Here is a 14018-nt window from a genome sequence, read left to right as displayed (position 1 = left end):
CACACCAGTGCAGGTGCAGAAGGCTCGGGTCAAGCTCTGGCCTCTCCTGGCTCCTGTCTGGAGGAGTTCCGCTCTGCTCCCTTCATCGAATGTCATGGCCGTGGCACATGCAACTACTATGCTAACTCCTACAGCTTCTGGCTGGCTACTATTGAGGATAATGAAATGTTTAGGTAGATTTTTTGCAAATTCTAACTTTCTTCCACCTTAAGATTTGCAGAAAAAAGCTTTCTAAATTCAATTCTGCAATTTGGTTTTTCATAACTGAGCAATTCAGACGATTAGGCAGCAGAAATGAGGGTTATTGTGATTGTATACATTGAACTTTGTATAGATTTTTTAAACATAAATAGTTGTGTCCAAATCATGGCAGACTAGGGAAGGCTTATAAAGAATCATATATTATTTTTATATAGCGACTTTTTGCAAAACTGGGACATTCTGCTAATTGCCTCTTAATCCACTGTAATAGTATTATTACTGTGTTTTCGAGCATTCAAGCTAACATTCCATTGATTATCTTCCCTATCTCGTTTCAGCAAACCTGTCCCCACTACACTAAAGGCTGGGAATCTGCGAACTCACATCAGCAGGTGTCAAGTGTGCATGAAGAGGACTTAGCCTGGCCATACTCCATCTTCTGCATTTGGCTTTTTTGCTCCAGTTTTACAAAAGAAAATCAGCATGGTGCTACTTCAAAGAAAGAGGAAGAAGATGGACTTAGAAAGTGTTCTTTCAGACTTAAGAATGCTGATTGAAATGAAATAAGATGGTCCAGAGTGACGGGACCCCGAAACCTGGTGCTTTTGCTCCATATAAAACACTCAATTAATATCCTCATTGTCTTTCCTGAATCAATGACACCTGTTTGCAATTGCACTGAATATCTATAAGTAGACAGGCTGCCATTTTGAAAACAAGTCTTCTGAATCGTTTTTTTTAATAAAAACTGATATTCTCTTGATTCATCTGCTATGTACTGTTTGCCTAGTTTCCTTAACAACACCAAAAACTAAGTATCTTGCTATCTCTTTTTTCACTCAATTTGTCATCATACGGTATACTAATTTCAGATACTTGTCTTTTCTTCTTTGTAATCCACCATAAGTTATGTCTGTTTATTGTGTGGCTAAGCAGCAAGGATGTACTTTTGTGATGTGTTGTAAATATACACATTTGTTAATGACTGTTAAACACTTTTTTTTTTAACATAATCTCTTCAGGTAAATGCATTTAATTTTTGTCATAGTTATTTATGAAAGCTATACGGATATAATGAGACCAAGGGCGCATTTTGTATATGGCCATTTCCACTCTGTCGACTAATTCACAATATAATCTGCAATTTGATTAAGGCACATAATGGTGAACTGTAGTATTTAGTACAATATGCTTTAGTAGGCATATATTGTTGTATAGCTTTAAAGGGTGTTATTATTAATTCATTGCCAGGGAGTACTGTGGGGCAAAAACATGTTTACATCGGCAAGCTATATCAGTAAACAGTGTACAGTTTGTACACTTTGCCATCTCTAAGTGGTCATATTACCTATTTTTAGAGGACATTTACCTATTTTGTCTAACAGGTCTTGTCATTCACACTCTGTCAATCTCAATGGTGTTTTATCAGGACAGATCCTTGAACAATGAGCAAATACATTTGGGATAGGTTTACAGCCTAATGGGTAGATACCTTGATTTGAATAAACACTCTCAACTAGTATTTAACACTAAAACTTCTCCACTAATTGGAAGCTGGACATGTGTATATGTGACTAGGTGCACTTTCCAGCTTTAAGTGTTATCCTATTCATGTCAATAGATAATAAAGCTGTCATGTTCCTTTTGTCTTTTTGCAACTATAAGGTGCTTTGGTTAGTTTCATCCATCTGTGAGTCAAACATTTAGTTTGCTTTCCTCACTAGATTGTTGTTCTTGCTAGATTCCGTGTTTCTCATATACCTTTTGCTCTCCTAAGTGGTAATGGAATAATAGACCAAAGAATATGCACATACCTAGTTTTACACTGAATATACTTGACTTAACAATTGTTATATGTTTCAGGATCCTATTTAAATTCCCCAAGGAATATATTCAGTTAAAACTATGTCACTGTTTTAGCCAAAGCTCACAGTCTTATATACATGTATTCTAAAATGATCTTTAATGACGTTCAGGCTGTAAATCTTCATAAATTACAAGAGGTTTCCGCTACTTTTATTTTATAAGGATTTACTCTAGAGTGCCCATAAAATGCTTGTCCTGGCTTATCTCACATCAGCTGATTGTATTCTTTCATGTAATGTCACTGACCCTATTTAAAAGTTGTTGTGGATTGGGGTGTTTTTTTGGCATTGTCTTCCCTGTGAATGTTCAATTGCAGTATTAAAAGCACTTTCACACCACTGTGATTCATGAAAGAATACAGAGATGGATGGAGTGTTTAAGCACAGTGTTTTTTTCCCTCAAAATTTGTTCACTTTGTGTCTTTCTCCCTTCTGTAATGAAAACATACAATAAACCAGTTTGTTTCTTTCCTGGTTGTCTGTCACATTTCAAACAAGAAATGTTAGTGAAATAAAAATAATGCATGTTTCATAAATAAATACACTATGTGGACAAAAGATTGTGGAGACCTGACCATAAACTTTGTATGTGCTTTTTGAAAATCCTATTCAACATAAAAAACTCTACTTTTGTAGGAAGATGTTCCAAAAAAAAGATGTTCCAAAAAAAAGACTGTGGTAGTTTTTGCTTATCTAGCCACAAGTGCATTAGTAAAGTCAGGTGCTGATGTAGAATTTATCACTAAATGTGTTTAATACTTTTGAGCTCAGAGTTCCATAGAAGGCCACTCAAGATCTTCGACTTCAAAGCATGCAGACCATATCCTCAGCTTGTTTTGTCCACAAGGGCATTGCCATGCTGGAACAAGTTTGGGTCTCGAGTTTAAGTAAAAGGAAAATGTAATACTACAGCATCCAAAAACATTATTTTCAATAACATGCCCTTAACTTTGTGGTAACAGTTTTGGGGAAAAACCACATCTGGAACAACATTTGGCTGAAAAAATCAGGGATCCCATATATTGCATTTACAGCTACACAACGCATAAACGTTGTATAAAAGAAATGTGTTACTTGAAATTAATTGACTTCCATCTAGAAAAAAGTATTCCAGGAGGTGGGGGGGAGGGGGGTACACTAGAGGGCACTGTTTCCTTTACACTTATGTTGTAGTTGCTTTGTTAAATAAAAGTGCAAAGAGAGATGTTTCTCTTGGGAAACAATTTACAACAATTTACACATTAGGGGTCGCCACAGCGGCTCATCCATCTCCATAATCTTGCATCTACCTGCATGTCTTCCCTCACCACATCCATAAACCTTCTCCTTGGTCTTCCTCTTTTCCTTTTCCCAGCGGCTCCATCCAGCATTCTTCTACCAATATACCCCATGTCTCTCCTTTGCCTCCCTCACCTTGTCTCCAAAACGTCCTACATGCGCTGTCCCTCTTATAAACTTGTTTTTAATCATGTCCATCGTCGTCACTCCCAACAAAAACCTCAACATCTTCAGCACTGCTACCTCCAGCTCCACCTCCTGTCTTTTAATCAATGCCACTGTCTCGAAACCATACAACATCGCAGGTCTCACCACAGTCATATAAACTTTCCCTTTCATTCTTGCAGATACTCTTCTATCACAAATCACTCCTGTCACTCTTCTCCACCCACTCCACCCTGCCTGCACTCTTTTCTTTACTTCTCTAACACATTCTCTATTACTTTGCACTGTTGACCTCAGATACCTGAACTCCTCCACCTTCTCCACCTCTTCTCCCTGCAACCGCATCACTCCACTGCCCTCCCTCTCATTCACACACATGTACTCTGTCTTACTCCTACTGACTTTCATTCCCCTTCTCTCCAACGCATACCTCCACCTCTCCAGGCTCTTCTCAACCTGCTCACTACTCTCACCACAAATCACAATATCATCTGCAAACATCATAGTCCATGGAGACTTCTGTCTGACCTTGTCCGTCAACCTGTCCATCACCACTGCAAACAGGAAAGGGCTCAGAGCCGATCCTTGATGCAGTCTAACCGCCACCTCGAACCAGTCTGTCGTTTCTCCTGCACACTTCACTGCTGTCACACTGTCCTCATACATATCCTACACCACCCTCACATACTTCTGTGACACACCTGACTTCCTCATACAATACCACAACTCCTCTCTCGGCACCCTGTCGTACGCGTTCTCTAGATCCACAAACACACAATGCAACTCCTTCTGACCTTCTCTATACTTCTCCATCAACATTCTCAAAGCAAATAATGCCTCTGTGGTGCTCTTACTCGGCATGAAACCATACTGTTGCTTACAGATGGCCCAACTGACTTTCCACTGTTCATCCTCTTAATAGCTGCTCTCACTTCCTCCTTAATAATCCTATCCACTTCCTGCTTCACTATCCCCACATCATCCAATCTGTTTTCTCTCTCATTTTCACCATTTATCAGCTTCTCAAAATACTCCCTTCATCTTCTCAACACTCCTCACTAGTCAACACATTTCCCTCTCCATCCTTTATTGCTCTAACTTGCAGCGCATCCATCCCAGCTCGGTCCCTCTGCCTGGCCGATCGGTATAAATCCTTTTCTCCTTCCTCAATGTCCAACCTCTCATGGAGCTCCTCATATGCCTTTTCCTTTGCTTTTGTCACATCCGTCTTTACCTGCTGCTGCATCTCCTTGTACTTCTGCCTACTTTTATCATCTTTTTGCTGATCCCAATTCTGTTTTGCCAACCTCTTTCTTCTTATGCTTTTCTGCATTTACTCATTCCACCATTGTGTCTCTTTGTCTTCCTTTCTATTTCCATCTTAAGGGTTGTCCACATTTCAAAAAGGTAATTCATCAAAAATTATTTAAAGTTTGATTTACTATTATGTCTGTTTATGAATGAGTCAGATGAGCTCTCTACCACTTTATTTTTCTTCTAGGCATCCATTAAAGAACAGATAGAAATTATATTGTTTGCATTCATATTTTAATCTGCTCTGCCTACTTAGAAAAGCCAATTAAACCTGTTTTTCTGTTCCTTTTTTCTAACAGCTGTCTAAATACAGGTAAGGTTTGTACAGTAGCAGTTTGCTCTAACACAAAATTTGCGCAAGAGGTTGTTTTTTCTCTGATTGGCAAAAACCTACAGTTGTATTATTTGAGGTTTCTGGCATTTTTGGGGTTTGCACTTTTCTTGGAGCCCAAGAATCATTTTGATGAAGTGTGCATTTAAAACCCTAACATGAAGACTCTGGGTGGCTCAGTATCAAATCTCATTGCTTAAGATCATCTGCATTACATCTTTCATATGTTCTAGATCCTCTTCACTAGTTGAATGTGGGTGAAATCCGTCTCTGAATTGTTTCCCTCACAATTTTTAACATGCATAACTAATGTTACATGCTGCACATGCCATAGACTATTGTCTCCCTGAATTCCAGTCATCCAGGTGTGCACACACTGCTGATGTGGCCCAGTTTGTTAATAAATCTACACAGTAGGCTAAAACAAAATCTTCCATAAAGTTTTCATTGGAGGTTTCTTAAACAGATGTCTATGCCTCATAAACCTTGTTTCCATCTCCAACTGCATAACTGATATTTTATTGTTATTTTTTTTACAGGGCTTTAATGTAATTTTTAGACCCCCCCCCCCCCTAAAAATACTGATTCCTATGGAAACTTTAGCTGAGACAAAAACTACATGCTAAAACTACATGAGGTTGCATTTCGATTCTGTTTGCTGGAAGACAATGTCTCTAATTGAGATACACTTGTGAATAGAGATTCTTCTTCTTCTAATGATTATACATCAGTGGCAGTCTTTTAAGCATATTTATTATCAAGTAAATAGACAGTAAAATAAAAACCTGCACCCACACCAGCTCTTTGTGGTATAGATTGGGAACCCCTAATGTAAGGTGTCATCAGGTTCCTTCGTACATATTGTAACATGGCCAAGAATTTTTGAATCATCCTGTCATTTTAACATGCTAAAACCATTTTATAATTTTTTATGCATTTTTCAACCTCTTTGATTGATCAGGAGACTCAAATAATATTGGAGCTGCAGATAACAGTATGAGAAACTACACTAGGAAGAAACACACCTTTGACTACAGAGGGCGCTACAGCACTACAATATTGGGCAGCGATCCCTGCCGAACAGATTCAGTCCAAGAACACAAGTGTTATACCACATTTCTTCAATGCAGAGATCTGTTGAATTTAGAGGTTTGAAAATTGACGTTTGGTTTTTTTTCATTCTTGATTTTTTGTTTTGCCACTATGCCATTACAATCTGTTGTTCTGAATTAATATCCTGAAATGATATACATGTGTGTATCAGTGTTCTAATTTAGGGGAGTAAAACTTTAGTCACATACACAGATCCATCATGCTAAGAAATTAGATAAAGAAGAAAAATATTTGACTACCTCTCTTGACTCTCTTCAGTGCAAACTCACTTTGTTTTTACCCTCTGGAAGTTCAGATATGAGGGAGGTGAGATTGAGATGGTCTGGACATGTTCAGAGGAGGGACATGGGGTATATAGGTAGAAGAATGCTGAGGATTGAGCCACCAGGAAGGAGGAAAAGAGGAAGACCAAGGAGAAGGTTTATGGATGTGGTGAAGGAAGACATGCAGGTGGTTGGGTTGAAAGAGGCAGATGTAGAGGACGGGGGGGTATGGAGACGGATGCTTCGCTGTGGCGACCCCTAATAGGAGAAGCCGAAAGACTTAAACTTAATAGAACATGTAAAACAGGGCTCTACAGACCTAAATGTAAAAAAACAAATATATGTTTGAATTGTAGACTTTGCATCATTGCAGCCAGTACTGCTGAAATGTTCTTTGAACAAAAGTTCAGATGAGGATAGCCAAAAAAAGTAAAATAGTCACCCTTGTAAATGGATTCTATGAAGTACTTGTGCTGTATAAATGTATATAAACATAAAAGACAAACTCTGAAGGGTACTCTTAGCTCAGTCTGGTTATTTACCCTTGTTGTTTCTGTCGTCATGCCGTGCTTTTGTTAGTCTAATGTGTGTCCTTGCCCATGGAGGAGTTGTGCAAGGTTGAGTAATTCCATTGGAGACGCAACACATGAGCAGGAAGAGCAGGTTTCAGTGGCTGGACATCTAGGTGAGAGGTCCATTCTTTCAAAAAGTACAGTATCAGTGTGCTTATGAGTGTGCAGTGATTACACATTGTCTCATCAAAGCACTGAGTTGTTAAATACTGTATAATCATGCGGGATATCCAGTAGGGTCAAGTAATTATGTAACGCAATAGAAGATAAAACTTTAAAGTGAGCTTTGGAAAAAAAAAACATGATAACCATAACCCAAAAGGCTAATCCTGTTAATCTTTTTGACAAGTGTCACAATGATATCAATAGAGGTGAAACAAGCTTGGCAACCAATCAGTTTAATGAGCACAGTCTCATGACTGAGGTATGGTAGCATTGGTAAACATTTGTGAATGCATGGTTCAAGGTCACTTGGGAAAAATGCCTTCATGGAATCCACACCTATAACTGGCCATATATGCTTACTGATGAGATGTGAAGTCACTAGAGAGATTGGTGTTGGTATATTGGTATTGGTGCTGCTGTTTCTGTGCCTTTCAAAAGCAATATCTTCTCCCTGTTTGCTTTAACATAAAAAGGATCCTTGATCATACAATCTTTTTTGATGGACCTTGATTTTACTTTCTTAATTATACATAGTAGAATATCAATTCAGCACAATCTTATTTATAGTTTTTATTGTATTGTATGTTCATTGTGATTGTTGTATTATACTTTTACTTGTTATACTTGTTGCATTCACCTTTAATGAACCTTATTTTGTTTATTATTCTCTACACTTTTTGAGTGGAGGCATTAATGATGTCATCTCCCTGGTGATTATTCTTATTATGTTCATTCTCACAAACACTCCAAGCCATTCTAAGACAGTATCATAACACCACACCTCACCACATCCCCCTCTCTTGTTCTTACTCCAAAACTCACCCTTTGCCAAAAGTACACCGTGAACAGGTCTCATCGTATTTTTGTGTAACGTCTTTTGTTTCGCCCTTTATCTTCAAGATTTACTCCTGCTCAGTGTCATGTGGCAGGTAAACAAAGAGCTGATTCTGGTGCCCAAGGCTCAGTGTGAAAAAAGTGAGAGAGGTGGCTTTTCCAAAACCATTGCCTAATCTAACCCAGAACCTGAGTGCACCTGCTAGCATGAATGTACAAAGTGCATCAAAAAACAACAGAGGTACTATTTACTTCTCAAGGGAACATTACCTCAGGGTGTCTGAATATTAAAGGTATCAGATACTCACACATTCAAACTTAACTGCACATATACAGGATCAAAGGATGTTTTGTCACTACTAAATGTGTGGGTGACTGATTGGCTGAGTACACCCACTCACCCACCTTACGCCATCCACACACTGGAAAAAAAAACATTGGTTTGTCTTTCCAGTCTACAATTGTTTTTGTGAATCTGTGCCCACTGTAGCATCAGATTCCTTGGCTGTTCTTGGCTGACAGGAGTAGAACTTGATCATATCTTCTGCTATTGTAGCCTATTCCCCTCAAAGTTCAACATGCTGTGAGTTCTGAGTTCTTTTTCTGCTCACCATGCATGTAGAGAGTGATTATTTGATTTGGCATAGCTTTCCTATCAGAGGTCATTTGTTTCCTGGACTCTCTGGCTAACAAAATGTTTCTATGTCTGTTTTTGTTTTTCTCACCATACATGGGTAAACTCTAACTGAGGGCCTCTGTAAAAAAAAAAAAAAAAGATTTTTCAGCATGTCAAAGCGCACATCCGGATTGACCTCAAACACAAATCTAAGTGGACAAATGTATACCTTCAGAGGATGATCGATATTTTGTAATGGCACATTCAAAACACAGCACTAAATCCTATAGAAAACCTGGCAAATGTCTGTGAAACCTGTGTAAGGGTTATGCACACTTACAGAAAAAGAGAGAGAGAGAGAGAATCCCCAGCAACTTTTATAAACAAATGAACAAAAACAAAAGGAATGCACAACTAAAAAGTAACCCAATATCCAGAAACCAGGTGGGGAGAAATAAGTGCACCATTTCATCTTCCTTTTTAATAGTTAGTATAGAACATAATTATCAGCCAGGTGTTACTAATGAAATGCTCAGAATTAATTAAACATCAAAACATGTTACTATGAAAGCAGAACATGTTGGTAGTTTATTGTTCTGGAACTCACAATGGTGTGTCTACAAGAAGAACATCATCTAAAAAAACACCTTGAAATTCACTGAAATTCACTGATTGAATGGTTGTGAGTTTAAATCCCAGCACCAATGAATTGCCTTCAATGGGTTTTTTTTCTCCAGAAGTGGGCATCCCCAGAAAAACAGCATAAGGTCATACTATTTAATGCCCAGAGATATAAAGAAAAACTGCAGAATTACATCATGTGATGCACAGGCCTCTGTAAACACATTAATGTTTATCATAAACAACACCTTAAGATTAAATTTAAATGAAATATGCCTCACTTTGTGCACATAACCTGTTATGAACTATAATAATAAAATACCCCTCTTTTTAGTGAACTTCACCTTCCATTATTATTTTTGCAAACTTTTTATACCTTGAGTGAACATTTGTCTATAACTGTGTTATCACAGGATTAGCACCGAGCGTGGTGTACGTACATGTTGTACCCTGCATTTTAGTGTTCCTATTAAAAATAGAGCCAGCTGTTAAAACTTCTGATTAATTCTTTTAATTTCCAGAAGAAAGCAGCATAATCTTCCAAAATATGTTTGCTTCTAGCAACATTTTTTGTAATTAGTTTGGATACCAGGATTAATGGCGCTATTCCAGAATGTGCCAAGGCAAACCCAGTGCCACAAAGCTGTTGATTGTAAAGTCTTTATAGATTGCAGTGGTGTATTACTTATGAAAGCTTTAAGCAATACAGCTGCATCATTGGCCCTCATGCACTTTTCTTGGAAAGAGTACCAAATATTGACTAGCTTTTCTATAGAAGAATAAGGGACATGCTTTGTAGATCAACACCACTCGTTCAACTTCACAAAAAAAGTGCTGCTGTGTAGGATATGAAGCTGCCAGTAGGTACAGAAATGGATTCGTATTATGCATGTGCCTCGCGTGGTGCCAGGTTGTGTGGAGGCATTTTGAGCTTGGTGTGCCATGAACAAGTGTGCTGTTCCAGCACTCGAAGATGGCTCCTGAGGCTATTAGAACACTCTCCCAATGCCAAAGAACTCCTTTTCTGCCAAGTAACACTGCTACTGGCAATATTCTAAGATCCATGCAAAAGAAAAAAGGCAACTTTAGACACATTTTCTGTTAAATGCACTTTCTTTCTCACATATACAAATGCATTATATGTGGACTTTACCTCCTGCGATACTGCCAGGTTCTGTAACACACACGCAGACGCACATGCACACACACACACACACACACACACACACACACACACACACACACACACACACACACACACACACACACACACAAACATACACACAAGCACACACACACACACACACACACACACACACACACACACACACACACACACACACACACACACACACACACACACACACACACACACACACACACACACACACCAATGTCTGTGCAGTATGCCAGCTATCAAGACAATAAACAGCCTGTTTAGCTAGCTTTCCAGTGACTTAATTCTCTTGACATGGTTTCAACTACTGGTTGGACTTTGCTTTGATTTTATACATACATACATATTTTAGAGATGCATGTATATGTATTTATGTATGTTATATAATATATAATAATATTTAATAAAAATATGTATACAATTCAATTCAATAAATTTTAATTTGTATAGCACTTTTAACAATGAACATTGTCTCATAAATAAAAATGATACTAATGATAAGATGTTCTTTATAAGTGTAAGTTTGTTCCACACACACATTTACATTTGTGGTATTTAGCAGCTGCCCTTGTCCAGAGCAAAATACAAAAGTGCTTGTAGTCTCTATCAATGAATAAATCTACACTGGTAAGATAAATTACAACTTAAGATAAATCAACCTTCAACTGTGGTGAGGTTTTTTTCTTTTCGTTTAAAAAAAAAGTGAACTTAAAAAAGTGTTAGTTTAAGTGTTTCAGGAAGAGGTAGGTCTTGCTTGAGGATAGCCAGGGACTTCGCTGTTTGGACATTTAGGGAAATTTCTTTCCACCACCTCGTTGCCAGAAAAGAAGAGCCTTGAAGTATACAGAAGAGTCACACGCAATATATATATAGTTTATATAATTTATATACAATATATATATATATATATATACTTGAGCAACTTGTCTCCTCAGTCCCCAGATGTTTGCAGACTGTTATGTGTATATATATATATATATATATATATATATATATATATATATATATATATATATATATATATATATATATATATATACATACATACATAACAGTCTGCAAACAGAGGAATAGGAATGGTGTACCATTCTTGTCTAATACAGGCTTCTAGTTGCTCAACTGTCTTAGGTCTTCTTTGTCGCATCTTCCTCTTTATGATGCGCCAAATGGTTTTTTTCATGGGTGAAAGATCTGGACTGCAGGCTGGTTATTTCAGTACCCGAATCCTTCTTCTACGCAGCCATGATATTGTAATTGATGCAGTATGTGGTCTGGCATTGTCATGTAGGAAAATGCAATGTCTTTCCTAAAAGAGACAATGTCTGGATAGTAGCATTTGTTCTAGAACTTGGATATACCTTTCAGCATTGATGGTGCCTTTCCAGATGTGTAAGCTGCCTATGCCACACACACTCATGCAACCCCATACCATCAGAGATGCAGGGTTCTGAACTGAGCGCTGATAACAACTTGGGTTGTCCTTATCCTCTTTAGTCTGGATGACATGGCGTCCCAGTTTTCCAAAAAAATTATTTTGATTTGTCTGACCACAAAACAGTTTTTCACTTTTCCACAGTCTATTTTAAAAGAGCCTCTGCCCATCTTGACTTCTGAGGGACTCTGCCACTCTGAGAGGCTCTTTTGATACCCAATCATGTTGCCAATTGACCTAATAAGTTGCAAATTGGTCCTCCAGCTGTTTCTTATATGTACATTTAACTTTTTCGGCCTCTTATTGATACCTGTCCCTAATTTTTTGGAATGTGTAGCTCTCATGAAATCTAAAATGAGCCAATATTTGACATGACATTTCAAAATGTCTCACTTTCAACATTTAATATGTTATCTATATTCTATTTTGAATATAATATAAGTTTATGATATTTGTAAATTATTGCATTCCTTTTTATTCAAAATTTGTACAGTGTCCCAACTTTTTTTGGAATAGTTTTTTTTATATAAATCAGAATATCACTAAAAAGTTTAGTAATTTATTTCAATACAAAAAGTGCAACCTGTATATTATATAGATTCATCACACGCAGACTGATATATTTCACTAAAGAAGTGGGTTGTTCACAGAGTGCCGTATGGAAAGTTGAATGAAAGTAAATAATGTGTTAAAAAAGGTAAACTGAAGCCTATTCAAGAATTTGTGGGAGTGCTTCAAGAGGCACAATACACAGGCTTATCCATGGGCTCTGACGAACTCATTCCATGTGTCAAGCCACTCCTGAACCAGAGACAACATCAGAGGTGTCTTCCCTGGGCAAAGGACAAAAAAGGACTGGACTGTTGCTCAGTAGGCCAAAGTCCACTTTTCAGATGAAAGGAAAGAAGATTTTGCATTTTATTTGGAAATCAAGGTCCCAGAGTCTGGAGCAAGAGGAGGAGAGGCACAGAATCAAAGTTGCTTGAGGTCCAGTGTAAAGTTTGCACAGTCAGTGGTGGTTTTGGCAGTCATGTCATCTGCTGATGTTGGTCCACTGTGGACACTGTCTCAAAGAAGCTTTACACAGATAAAACAGTAATTAAGAAAATGAATAATATTATTCTTTATAAGTGTATGTTTGAAAATGAATAATATTATTCTTTATAAGTGTATGTTTGTCCCTAATGAGCAAGCCGGTGGTGACTGTGGCAAGAAGAAACTCCCTGAGATGGCATAAAGAAGAAACCTTGAGAGGAACCAGACTCAAGAGGAAACCCATCCTCATGTGGGTGGCACCGAATGTCCATTTATTAAAAATAAATGATGTTGAGGTGTGCGGTGATGGTGATCAAATGCAAACTGTAGTCCTGAGTCAGTGTAGCAGACTGTTGACATTAAATACAGTCCAAATCTAATCTCAAAGCCCCTGTGTTATTCTGTAATTTCATGGATCGATTGGAGGCCACTCTGTGCAGCTGGGGATGGTTTCACACCAACGGCAACAGCACACATTTTATTAACGCAGCGAGCATTTCTGTTTCACCATTTTAAGTATGTCCTTTCTGACGTCCTTTCTATATTTGATATCAAGTCTCAAATCAAACACCAAAATCGCCATAATTCTTCATCTTCTTCTTCCGCTTCTTTCTTATTGCCGGTTTGCATTTTTTTAAGTACAGCATTACCGCCATCTACTGTGGCAATGGATCAGAGACTTATATCCCTATTCCAAAGATCATAAAAACGAGCAACTAAAAGTACGAGCAAACGGAGATATGAGCGACCTTGATTGCGACATTTTACCCTATTTCACAAGCAAATTTCGAAGGCATGAGCACACCCACGCTGCCGGTTCCCCGCTTTCAGCCGAGGGAAGCATCAGTCGCTTAGTTGATGACATATTGCTCGGTCGCTCTCGTTGTTCAGTGCAGCAAAAACTTTTTTTTGTGTTATATTTTTATTTCACTAGAAATCTTGAAAAATGTCTCCCAAGAAAATCAGTGATGGTGCTGTGAAAATGAAAGTAAATAGAATTACCATTGAAACTAAGGAGGTTACGAGCGTAGTGTAC

At 37.9% G+C, this 14018-nt stretch overlaps 1 protein-coding gene across 1 annotated transcript in view; it reads left to right on the top strand.

The window, feature by feature from the left end:
* col4a1 (collagen, type IV, alpha 1) overlaps positions 1–2536 on the top strand; it is a 45486-nt gene extending 42950 nt beyond the window's left edge. The window contains exons 51-52 of the mRNA XM_083535771.1: positions 1–173; positions 540–2536. Coding sequence (XP_083391897.1) covers positions 1–173; positions 540–621 — 255 coding nt within the window. The 3' untranslated portion in view covers positions 622–2536. The remainder of the gene's footprint in view (positions 174–539) is intronic.
* Positions 2537–14018: the final 11482 nt, after the last annotated feature.

Source organism: Silurus aristotelis (genome assembly GCF_946808225.1).
Source record: "Silurus aristotelis genome assembly, chromosome: 3".
In the NCBI taxonomy this organism is placed as follows: Eukaryota; Metazoa; Chordata; class Actinopteri; order Siluriformes; family Siluridae; genus Silurus; species Silurus aristotelis.
Note: the sequence above shows the minus strand (reverse complement) of the source record. Positions and strands in the feature narration are given on the sequence as shown.